Source organism: Cryptotermes secundus, unplaced genomic scaffold (assembly GCF_002891405.2).
Source record: "Cryptotermes secundus unplaced genomic scaffold, Csec_1.0 scaffold47, whole genome shotgun sequence".
Lineage (NCBI taxonomy): Eukaryota > Metazoa > Arthropoda > Insecta > Blattodea > Kalotermitidae > Cryptotermes > Cryptotermes secundus.
In genome coordinates this window covers 1,730,517-1,743,227 of record NW_019721002.1, presented here as the reverse complement: position 1 = coordinate 1,743,227, position 12,711 = coordinate 1,730,517, and the positions used below count along the sequence as shown (strand labels likewise).

The following is a 12,711-nucleotide window of genomic DNA, read 5'->3' as shown; positions in this document are numbered from 1 at the left end:
TGTGAATTTGATGCTACAGAGGTTTCCTTGAAACATTGGTACTTTATTACACTCAGTCCTGAACCAAATTTCACTGAATACATTCACTCCTCACCTAAGGTCCATTTTAATATTATATTCCTGTCTGTCTTTGCTTAAAGTTTTACAACAAAAATTCCACACACTCCCTATCAGATTGAAGTTCACACAAATATGTGGTTCAGGCCAAATATGGCCCAAAGGTCCAGTACTGCCAATACGAAAAGTGACAGTGGACCCAGTTTTTTCAGCATGTTTGCCATTGTCTACTGAATTTAATCAAGGCAACTGAAATTTAGCTTCTGTGATCATGTCAATAAAGGAGTAGACTTGTCATATATACTGTTGAAAAATCTATCATCTTTATGTATTAGGCCCATATGTAGGCTGTTGAATCCTGGGGAACAGTGTTCTGCCACCTCAGTACTGGTTACTCCCCACTCTCCTCGCTCCTGGTATAGACTTGTATGGTAAGATCTGTTTCCATCCATTCCATTCCATCTCTTCATGAGATGTCAGCATTCAAATTCCCAACTGTTTTCCACCTACTCTTCCTAATTTGATATCCTGCAACAATTATTACAATTTCTGTCTTGGTGCTTAAATATTCAGTTTTTCATTCTGTTTCTCATCGATATGTGAATATTGATACTGTCATAGGTCTATAAAATTTTGTGTGTTGAGCGTCATGAGCATTTTTTTGCAACACTAGGTCACTAGAAACAAAGACCAGTCACCAGAAGTTCAGGTTGGAGCTAGTACAGGCACCCATGTGGAATATAGCAGTGGGTGAAACAGAAGTGGCAGGGAGACAGTCTACAGACATAACACTGTCCTAACTAATTGGAAGACATTTTGCAGAACAGATTCCACCAACAGGTAAACCAAGGCTGACAAAGAGAACAAATGGAGGGAGACTCTTCTGGTGCCACAATTGTGAGGCTTCCTCTTTATGGGAGGCATGCTAAGACTTGCTGTGTAAAGATCGACTAGTAAGGTAACAGTTTTATTGTCTTTCTGTAATGTAATGGCTTGGAGAAAACTGCATAATGAGGAGCTTCATAACTTGTACTCTTCTCCAAGTATAATTAGAATGATCAAGTGAAGGAGGATGAGGTGGATAGGGCATGTAGCATGAATGCATATAGGATATTGGTGGAAAAGCCAGAAGGAAAGAGACCACTGGGAAGACCAAGATGTAGGTGGGTGAACAAATTAAAAATGTATCTTAAAGAGATAGGATAGGGACCAGTGGAGGGGTCTTGTGAACACGTAATGAACCTTCGGTTTCCATAAAATGCTGGGAACTTCTATAACATAATGTGTATTGAATATTTTATCTAAGTTGCACCGAAATCAAATGGTTACAAAAGTGATGCATAAAGATAAAATTTAACACTGTATAGAAATGTTGTCTGGGACTTGTGACATACAATGACAGCACACCCACAAGATAACAGTTCTTAGTTAGCCTGGAATTTTATTATAACTTTGCATTCGCAGATGGCAAGAGGGTAGCTTTTTGGTATCATTTAGTTGGCATATGGTACAGTAGTTGCTATCTGTGTATTGTGTTTCTGCTCTTTCATTTAAAAGTACCACTAGTCGTTCCCTGGTGCAGATTTAAAAGATTGCCGCACATGCAGAAACACATATAAATGCCAAGACAGAAAATTCTTGCATGGCACAGTTTTGGCTGAGTGTTTAAATGCCTCAACATTGAAGGGTTAAATATCATGACATCATCCACTCCAAGTGAGCCACATCACATTCGAAGTTTCTGCAGTCTGAACTTCCACATACTTTTAAATGTACAAGAGATACCCCGAGGTTCTCACAGCCACAAATTGAAGTTTCAGGTTATTAGGTGTGTCAGTGTGGAATACAGCCGCATGTCTTGGAGATTACTCTGTCCTTACCCTCAGGGAGCGCTGTGACACAACTGGTGTGTCTAGTTCATCTCATTTCCTATCAGCTTGAGACAGAGCAATCTTGTGACACTTACTTACTCATGGAGCTGAGCCCTTCTTGAGGAGCTGCCAATTCTGCAGCTACTCAAGAATTTCCCATCATTTTATGGAACCCGAAAGTTCATCACTGTGTTCACAAGAGCCCTCCACTGGTCCCCATTCTGAGCCAGATCTATCCAATCCATACCATCCCATCCTATCTCTCTAAGATCCATTCTAATATTGTCCACCCACCTACGCCTTGGTGTTCCCTGTGGTCTCTTTCCTTCTGCCATTCCCACCAATATCCTATACACATTCCTCGTCTCCCCCATTCGTGCTACATGACCTGACCAGCTCATCCTCCTTGACTTGATCATTCTAATTATACTTGGAGAAGAGTACAAGTTATGAAGCTCCTCATTATGCAGTTTTCTCCAACCTCCTGTCAAATCTTGTGACACTTCTCGTTAATATTTATGAAAAGCCGTTATCTGAGAATTGCAGTACCCATGGCATCGAATGTAAGATTATGGTCATCTGAGATCTGATAGTGGCAAGTAGCCTCATAGACAGGTAACAGTGTTTGCATTCTTCTATCCCCAAGGTGCAGCCAGCATACTCCTGTGACATCTCTGCACCGTTATATTGGACCAGCACTGAAATTTCACGACACAGTTCCTTTGTTTGAGAGGTTTCAAGAAAATATTTATTTGTTCCCGACAATGAAGCAGATAAATATAACAATACTGATGCTACCACAATACTTTATTGATATTACTCTTGTCTGAAAAGCATTAATGTCTCATTTATTACATACAATATATTTCCATCTATAATGCAATTCAATTTTAATGTATTCATAATTTCTGACAACTTATGTAGCACTTCTGCCCATTCTTCAGCTCTGATATGCGAACAGTTTCTCCAGTGTTCAATTTAGACAGAATCAAAGTCTGCAGCAGTTCCACACTGAAGGTCTCCATGGAATATGGTTCAATCTCCCGTCACAATTTTTTGTTCTTATTTGCCACTTGATTTCCCCTGCCTGTCATCAAAACGAAACAATCAATAAAGACAGATTCGCACAAGTACATATTAAGAAAGTATAGTACAGTGGACTAACAATGTAACACTTGAAACAATGATACTACTGGTAACAGTCGTAAAGAAGTAGCCACAATGAATATTCATAACTAAATGCCAGGCATAGGATGCGCCATAGCTCAAGCGGTTAGTCGCTGGCTTCCCACCGTGGTGGCCCAAGTTCAAACCTGGGTCTCGTCAAGTGGGATTTGTGGTGGACAAAGTGGCACTGGGGCAGGTTTTCTCCGAGTACTTTGGTTTCCCCTGCCAATCTTCATTCCACCAGATTCTCCATCATAATCAAATAGGCCAATCAGTGGGTGCTGTGCCGAGTGGACCCAATTGGACTCCACCCCACACTTTGCAAATTAATTAAAAAAATTCCAGGCATCACTTATTATAATATCCTCTTGCTCATTTGGGACATATTTAACAAAGATTGATCTGTTTCTGTCACCAGATATAAGGGGGGTAGGTAACGGATCCTGTCCAGCTGAACAATGGACAGTGTATGACACAATATTGTAACAAATCAACCCACTGTCACAAGCCTTCAGACCGCGATCACTTATCTTAGTTTTTTTAGAAAGATTAATTGATGAAAGTCTCTGAACCAAGCAGTAGCATGTGTTACTTAAGTTCATTCATCACCTAAACTGTCATTGCCTATTAACCTAAGCCTTTTCTTATGCTTCTGCAGTCCGACCAGGTACAGATTAAACTGTAAGCAAGCTAAAAAAGAAAACTTCGGCACGGACATACCGTATGACCTGCCGTCTGTTGTTCCTGTATGCCAACCACTGTCCTGCTTATGTTGTCAAAGAAAGTAAAGAGTGAAGATACAGCACTCAACAAACTCCGTGAATTTAGTCTGCAAGTAAACTATACTGACTGAGCAACCGCCGCTTGTTGGCAAAGAGTGCCAACTTTTGCGGATAGAGGGTGTTGCGTGGTCACCATAACAAATCCCCATGGCCGTTAATTTTGGTTTTCTAGACCAGATACTCAACAAACTATTTTTAATGTAGCAGTGAATCTGTTTGCTTGTTGTCAAAAGGGATCTTACGTTGGATGTGGATGGGAAAATTCTGATGTTGGGAACCTTCCAACAGAGGATAGGAAACAGCTAGAGGGTTCCTAAGGAATGATGAACTCATACCTCTGATTGCACAGCAGAACTAGGTTCTGAACAGCTGTGAGTGTAGATGCTTCATTCTGGCCTGTGACCAAATGCCTGTCGACCACAACGTGCACAGAGTCAGGCTCACTGGCTGTGAAGCTTGCCCCACGATCACGCACTGCATCTTCAGGTATGACTGCCAGATCTGCAAAGTCTGGCAGTCGAGCAAGTTCAAACACTGATGACTGAAAAGAAAGAGAAGCCAGCGTTACATGGACTTCTGTGAATCTTCCGCCCTCATGTTGAAGGCATTGGGTTCCTCTGGAACACTGGTAAACATGCTCAGATAAACATTTACACATATGAATTGTATTATAGATTCTGTTCAACTCAACCAGTTCTCATGGCATTGCAATATTTCTGTCCCAGTTAAACTGTAAGCATTTCTGAAGTACTAACTTTACATATGTAGATGCTGTATAAATCAGTGTATAAGCTGTAATTTTGACTCACCCCTGTTAATGAGTAAGTCTTGAATCCCCAGCTTGAATGCTCTTCAGCTTGTGCGGACAGCAACCCTGCTACACCAAGGCCTATGGCACATATCAACTCTGAAACAAGGAGACTGATTCGAGGTGCTGCTTTCTTGTTGAAAAATATAAATAAGTTGAGAGAAGCGTATTATAACCTCTCAGTCCTCAACAACAGCAGAAGGCACAAAGGGACATTACTAAAGAATAGGAAGTGGTGAATGTTTTCTTCAGAGCACCTCTTTACATTGCATCTCATCACCGGAATGTTTCGAGTTTACTCCATACCAATGTCACTTTCCCCTACAGATGTTTCACTTAGTGGGGGGTGGAGTCCAACTGGGTCCACTAGGCACGGCGGCCACTGATTGGCCTACTGTACCTGTCCTGGGTGATTATGATGATGGAGAATTTGGTGGAATGAAGATTGGCAGGGGAAACCGAAGTACTCAGAGAAAACCCACCACTTTGTCCACCACAAATGCCACTTGACCAGACCTGGGATCGAACCCGGGCCACCGCAGTGGGAAGCCAGCGACTAACCGCCTGAGCTATGGTGCGGCCTCCTACAGATGTTACTCAAATGCAGAGAAACTGTAAGTGTTGCTTGTTAGAACTTGAAAGAGTGGTAATACGAGTATATAGCAACTGTCGTTTTCCATTTGTTTTGAATACATGAAGTTCAGAATCCAGGTTTTCCAAAAAAAAACTCCATCAGCAGCCAATAAAATCATGGTATAAGGGCATGCCAGTGAATGTGATAGAACCACCTGCCATCTTTAGGGATGTAACGTCACTAGATGGTAACCATCCATGAGACTACATCTCAGAAGATCAGAGTTAATGCCATGATAAACACAAAACAGTATGATTTATCTTACTTTTGTCCTTAATAAACTGTAAAATGATCTGGCCCAGGTCCTTGTTGTTTGCCAGGTCCACTGCAGCTCCAGGAGCATGAGGAATCAGCACACAAGTGTATCTGTTGGCTGAAAGTCCAATGTAAGACATGTAATTCTACTTACATCTGATAGTTTGATAATTACAACTACTGGTATTCGAGAACAACTGTAACAAATTATACATATGATATTCACAATTAAATTAACAGCAGATTAACAACGAGAAGTGTCAACTCGAATTCCAGTCGTGTCAAGCTGCCATTTTAGGTTGTCAGAGCTGATCTTTCATGGGTAAATAATATCAAAACTCCAAGAGAATTTCAAATGTAGGAAAAAATTCCTTCCAACCCTGTCAGGGGGGGTTCAGGTAAATTACCAACAAATATCACATGCTGTCAGATATAGCAAGTTTAAAGGTCAAGATTATCAGTGCTTGACACTTTTAGGGATTGACCAAGTTCTAAATATTTACTGCTACCATTCAGTTAAGAATCTTTTATCTTTCCACATTTCCTTAAACATTTAACTTAATATAGTACATGCTAGCTTAGTAGCCTGTCCATGTTCGTATGTTTGAAACATTTCTGGAAGCCATCATAACATCCTAAAAGTATCAGTGAGTCATTCATCCTCACAAAGAGGTACAAACTGAATACTGTAACACTAAGTACATTTCTTCCATTCTCAGTTTATTCTTCTACCTGAAGATGGAGACAGTACAGGATCATTCAAAAGAGAAATGATCTACATTACATAGGATCACTCCCAGACGACAGTAATCTGCACGAGTTAAATTTAATTCTAAAGGTTTACATAATGCTAGTTTATAAGCAAACCCTATGTCTGGTCAGCTGATATGAAACTCACGATCAATTATTTCCAAACTCAGGGGAACAGCAAAGGATTTTGTGCGGAAATCATTCAGCCATCGTCGACTCTGATCATCTTGGTTAATGAACTCTGGAGTTTTTCCCTTAAAATTACAAAAGAAAATTGGTAATAAGAACATTGCAGACACACAAACATGTTTGATGGCAGTGAAATTTACACACAGCCCTTAAAATAATGCATAGCAATAAACCAACAAATGTATAACTTTTCTGCAGGATATTAACATGAGGCTGCATCCTAAATGTAACATTAGGAACAAGATTTGTATGACTGGAAGTCTCCAAAAAAGAAATTGGACTTCATGAATTCTGTCCAGAACTTACTCCAGGTGTAGCCAGCTGAACAGTGAATGCTGAATGAGTCAAAGTAAAACACTGGATGAAAGACTGTGCTGACACACCTGAAATTAGTAATTATGCACAGATCACATTTACTTGTGTAGCTGGCCCACGTCCTCCAAACATCACGTGATACTACTCATACTTCAAACATCGGTAATGCCAAATCCGCACATTCAGTAACCTAAAAGGCCATGTCTGGTAGGAGTACCTTCTTTACGGCTAGGCAAGACGATAAGGCAACTATGCCGCCCAGTGGTCGAATTAACAGCCATATTAATTATATGAAGGGAGAGTGGGTGTCTTAACTTTAATATATAATTGTTATTGTATAATATTAAAACTGGAAATCAACCTCCCAACCAACACACACAACATTAACCTTCGTACAACTGTGTGAGTTGAAAAACAACAGCTGCAAATTGATTAGAAGGTCGTGACGGTCGTGACCGTCGTGACGCCATGTGGTTTGGTAGACACCAACGTTTCGGTGGAATTTCATACCTCCTTCGGATTTCAACAATCAGAGGGATGAGAGGCACTGCTCAGAAGGTTTCTACAGGTTTCTACGACATATCTGCATATGTCCGTACCGCTATGAAGGTCCAAAACGTTTCACCTCCCATATCATGTCGATTGTAGATTCCTCTAATGTATAAAAAACTTGGCACGTTATTGGCACTGTAGATTAACAAAATTTGTTGCAATACATAGGAAGGAGGCTAAAATAAATTTAGGCTTCGTAAAAAAAAATACGTAAAATCACTGTGTAGGAGGTAGCAGATGCTAAATAAAGAATCGGATAGTCACTGTGGTCACTGTTTAGTTGATGAACAGTGCGTGGGTGTGAGGTTGTGCAGATGTTCGTAGAAGAGTGCGTTACAAAATGATTTACAAGATCTTGTTCAGCGTATTACTGGTGTTAATCTCGGGCTTCGGATTCATATTTGCATTTGTAACTGTAGGCAGTTTGATATCTTTTCTTTCATATATCCCATCGCCGAAAGTGGATGTTTCGCAAATTCCTGGTAATTTTACGTTGGCAGATATAACCTATTGTGTGGAATGATTCTGATGTAGGGTACAGTTGGGAATGACGTCGATGATTGACCTGATGATTTGGGTCCCCTCGAAACCAAACAAACTGGGTGTGATCACGTGTTCAGGATTAGAAACCATAGGAACATGCTTGTAGGGGGATCTATATAGTAATTGACACTTCAGAGATTATTTTTTGTGAAATTCAAATTATATTACTCTATTTTCAGATATTACTAAATCAAACAGTGGTAACATCCAAACTTTTTTTTTTCTGATATTACATTTACTGGAGATGGCTGCACACTTTTTAGGGAGCTAATATTTTGTATGCTTTCATGTGGCATCCTCCATTATCATGTACCTTGTTAGTGATAAACATTTCCAAGCATGTCAGTTAACTTCCCAGATTTCTTTTTTGCTGTTCCAGATAATTGCTTATATTAATATATAATCAACTGAGTGAGAATTTGTTGGTTTACTAAACTCAAATTTTGAATATTCTGATAGTTGTAAGGCCAGATATTGAATACTGAAGTGTCAGTAATATAATTGTGGATGGCTTGAAAGCAGAATTATTGAGGAGGAGGCTAACCAGTCCTCCCAAACCTTAATTTACATCTGATTTAGAACTGAGCTCATGATGTTGATTTTTCTCTTCTTTTAACTATATCACTTCCTCAAGTTGGTTGTTTATTTCCTTGTTTCAGAGACCACAACATTATGGGCCTTGACTGTGAATACATCACTATTGTGCCTTTTCATGTTTCAACATTCTGCTATGACGAAACCACTTTTCAAGAGGGCACTAGGTTCTCTGGGGTTACAAGTTGCTGAGAGAAGCATTTATGTGATCGCAACTTCATTTATTCTGCATGTAAGTTTATTCTTTAAGGTCCTTAACCCTTTGAAGCAATAAGTTTGTATAATGAGTATTTAAAAATTCACATTCTATGCCAGAAAACACACTGCATCTCTGTTACAAGGACTGGTCAGTTAATGCTGCTAAGGGAAAAGTCATTGATTAGTATTAGAATTGTACAAAACACATAAATAGACTGTGTAGGTTAGATGCAGTGTTTTTTAATGTTCAAGCAGGTGGTACATATAATAAACACTGTATTTAAGTAGTTAATAATAATTCTCGTAGCAGTAAACGCGAAAGTATTACGTGAGGTTTAAGGTTCTCATGATAGTGACTATTACTACATTGCCGGATGTGACAGTATGTAGTGAGGTATGTGTGTAAGGTGTGGGCCATAAAATCCAGCCCTTGCACTGCGATCTTCAGTGATTTATTGTGCTTCCCCTTTGGATTAACCCTTTATTAATCCCACACTTTGAATGAAATATAGAACTTTATTTATGGGAGCGTCATAAAAGTCCCTTGGTTCCATGAAGAACTGACCCAGGTGATGAAATCTTAAGTAAGCTGTAGCCTCACAATCACATAGTCATGTAGTCAGGTAGATCCGTACCAATGTTTTGAAGGTACCGACTGTTTCAGTCTTCAGGTGGAAGAGTGAAGGATGGAGGGTGTAAGTTCCTCCGAAATAACGGTAATGGTATACCAGACGACACATTGTCACATCTCAGAAGACATTAATCTTTACAGAAGTGTTAATTTGCTGTTTGTAGGCTCTAATTCAGTTCTGGCAGCCTATTCCATGGATAAGTCTGTGGCACATAGACACAAGTGGCACAGCACTGTGGACTGTGTTTACTGCGGTGCACTGTGGTGCTTGGTGTATTATTTATATCGGCGCCATCATGATGGACCTTGGAGAAATGCTTGGCATTAAACAAGTAAGAAGTCTCAAGTCAGAATCTGCATGTAGTTTTGAAACTGTAACTTAAAGTGATCCTGGGGAATCGAAATTGGCTCTGGCCTTATTGGCTGTGAAGTTTTATTATTTTTTTTATTATTATTATTGCTAGTTGGGTGGGACTAAGTCCCTTGTACTGCAGCCACTTCTGGCCTATTGTACCAGCCCCAGATGATAGGTAAGGGTGATTGTGGAGCAATTGGTGGAATGAAGATTGGTAGGGGAAACCGAAGTATTTGGAGAAAACCTGCCCCAGCACCACTTTGTGCACCACAAATCCCACTTGACCAGACCCAGGATCACAATGGACTTAATCAGGAACCAAGGCCAGAGGAGATCTGTGCTTTAGCGGTGAAACGACTGCATAGCTTTCTCAAATTTCCCTGGTGTTTTGTTGAATGTACATCGTAAAATGTTTTGATAACACAGAAGAGGCACAATAGAAATGAATAACAGAATTGCATTCAAGTAGAGGTGATCACATCAACGACTATGAAGTGTATCGTCATGTGGGATGTGATGTGATGTATACTTTAGGAGAAGTTCAGTCCACCAGGATACACAGGATCGCATCCCAGATCAGAGTTTAACAGGAATACGTTTGAAATCTTTCAGGTTTATTATAATTTACGTGGATTGCCTGATCCCATAACTTTCAAATCCAGAGAATTGCAGAGACTGTACCTTCATATGCGTCATCCAAGTTTCACTGGATTCTGTATCTTGCTTTGGATTTATCCGTTCATGAGGTAAGTCTCTTTAGTTTAATTCTTGTTCAGTCATTGACCTTTCATGCTCTGTGTCTCACTTAAAATGAAAGTATTCCATATGAATGTATTACCATGGTTCCTCAAACATTTTGATTTGTATGGATCGTGTGACAATAAAAATAGTAACCAGTGCCTTTGTGACATAACTTGAATGCTCAGGACTACTGAGACCACTACTGGATATGATCCTGAGCCAGTTCTCTGAACCCACTGTAGCCCTGCAGGTCCATGATCCATGTTAATTTTATCCCATCTTCTTCTTAATCTTTCTGATGGACATTTTCCAACAGTCAGCACCACCAAGATTCTGTATGCATTCCTTGTTTCTCCCAGCTTGCCTAGATGTTCTGTCCATCAGAAAACTGTAGAGTTCACTCTCCTAATGTCCTAAATTGCTCGCTTTATTCATTCTCTGTTCCGAACATTTTTCAGAGTACTTTGTTTTTAGACCCTTATGTTACGTCACATCCATACAGAACAAGTGGCAACATCATAAGAGGTTGAACAGTTCCGGCCAGTGTGACTAGTAAGGATTTTTCTTATTTCAATCCATCGCTTACATGGTTCAGTCTTTACAGGCCATCCTCAGAGGGACATCAGTACAATCAGAAGCCACTATTACAATATGTTTTTGAATGTTAAAATATATATATATAATGTTGATAAAGTACAATGGGCATAAAATCTAATGTTTTAACAACTACAGTGGCTGTCTTAATATGTAAAAATATTTACAGTTAGTTTGTTAAAATTTTGTTGGAAATCGTAAACAAAGTTGGTTCGTGTCCTTTCTTTTTATTTCTTCGCTTGAAAGAGGCCTAACGTGTACCACCTTGTAGTTCTGTTTTTTTGAGAAGCAGATTCTGCAAATATAGTATTATGGGTATATTGTAATATTTTAGCAAACCCTATTCTGTTGTTTTCGTCCTGCCTTTAGTGTCGTCTTGTTGAAGTTCGTGGCGCGCTGTTATGTTATACTGTTCTAGGGTGTGCTGACCCGTGTATTTATACTCCTTGTGTCTATGACGCTTGTGTGTTGATGTATTACCATGTCGAACACGTTATGCTGGTTATCACTTTCCCTTGAATGTTTTTGTTCTTCTGTCAATGTATTGAGTTTATTAAAGCGATACATATGGAAGTTTTCTTTCATATTCATGATGCTCCCTTTTTTGGCATTTTCAACCATTTCCATGATTACTGTCATAGGTCCATATTGGCGCATTCCTCTGAGGATGGTCTCTAAAGACCAAAACATGTAAGGGATGAAGGATTGAAATAAGAAAATCTTTACTAGTCACACTGGATGGAACTTCTTAACATCTTATGATATTGTTAGTGTGATGGACCAGAATGAAACAAACCAGTAGTAGCAAGAGCTCGTTTTGTATATCCTGATCTCCAACATTCTGGAAAAGTAAATGGCATTTTAACAGTTTTCAAATTGAATAACAAGTGTTCCCATAATTTATTATTCTCCCAATGTCATCACGAATCTCGTTTATATTTGTTGATGAGTCATATGACATGCAAGCATTGCTGCCAACTTCTGCTCTTCTTCGTAACACATGATATCATAATTTTCATTGGGCGCAGATCCTGTTGTGCTTATTATATAAAATTCTTTATTAGGATCCGTCATAACACAACAATGAATTGGTCTAGGTCAATATCACTTTAGCTACATGTTTCGGCTTTTAAAGTCATCATGAGGCAAATACATGGTTACTACACTCACACACTATTGAACTGCATTTCAGTGACAGTAGAGCTGGATACTTGACAATTGTTACACTATAATAATACAACAAATATAACAAAAGTTATACAATAAAATATGGTTAAAAACTGTTCATGTAATGCTTCATACTATGAAGATCACAACAACTGACTTCATAGTATGAAACATTACATGAATTTAGAAAAAATGATGTTTTGCAATTTCTATTTCAGCCTAGACCGAGTATTGCTAGCTGGTCTGTGGACTCTCTATATGATGGTAGCATGGAATGTTGACCAATTTGACTACCAGTACCAGTGCCATCAGCTGAGGAGAAAGCATTCCAAACTGACCTATTACTAGTCCTTTAGGTGTTCATCTGTGACAAAGAAGAATTATTTCTTCCTTATAACAAGTTTTATATATAAAAATATGCAGGGCTCAACAATGTCTGCTCATCTGTGACAATGGAAAAATGTTTGAATTTATTCACTCTCTGTTTTGATTTCTCTGCAGATGTCCA

General features: G+C 39.2%; 2 protein-coding genes across 7 annotated transcripts; one reads left to right on the top strand and one right to left on the bottom strand.

Moving 5' to 3' along the window:
• Positions 1 to 2,714: 2,714 nt before the first annotated feature.
• LOC111873884 (glutamine amidotransferase-like class 1 domain-containing protein 1) lies at positions 2,715 to 7,509 on the bottom strand. 2 transcript variants are annotated; one of them, XM_023868949.2, is made up of 7 exons: positions 7,046 to 7,131; positions 6,820 to 6,896; positions 6,473 to 6,578; positions 5,585 to 5,692; positions 4,687 to 4,784; positions 4,213 to 4,418; positions 2,715 to 3,015 (listed from the first exon to the last, which is right to left on the bottom strand). In XM_023868949.2, the coding sequence occupies exons 1-7, from the start codon at positions 7,107 to 7,109 to the stop codon at positions 2,991 to 2,993; spliced, it is 684 nt and encodes a 227-aa protein (XP_023724717.1). In that variant the 5' UTR covers positions 7,110 to 7,131; the 3' UTR covers positions 2,715 to 2,990. The 2 variants fall into 2 exon arrangements, with proteins under 2 accessions (XP_023724717.1, XP_033611187.1); XM_033755296.1 differs by lacking the exons at positions 6,820 to 6,896; positions 7,046 to 7,131 and adding an exon at positions 7,428 to 7,509.
• LOC111873861 (nurim homolog) lies at positions 7,147 to 12,711 on the top strand. Of its 5 annotated transcripts, none has more exons than XM_023868929.1 (5): positions 7,147 to 7,230; positions 8,583 to 8,749; positions 9,511 to 9,678; positions 10,314 to 10,447; positions 12,422 to 12,711. In XM_023868929.1, the coding sequence occupies exons 2-5, from the start codon at positions 8,636 to 8,638 to the stop codon at positions 12,549 to 12,551; spliced, it is 546 nt and encodes a 181-aa protein (XP_023724697.1). In that variant the 5' UTR covers positions 7,147 to 7,230; positions 8,583 to 8,635; the 3' UTR covers positions 12,552 to 12,711. The 5 variants fall into 5 exon arrangements, with proteins under 5 accessions (XP_023724697.1, XP_023724679.1, XP_023724705.1 ...); XM_023868911.2 differs by lacking the exon at positions 7,147 to 7,230 and adding an exon at positions 7,296 to 7,396; XM_023868937.2 differs by lacking the exon at positions 7,147 to 7,230 and adding an exon at positions 7,298 to 7,386.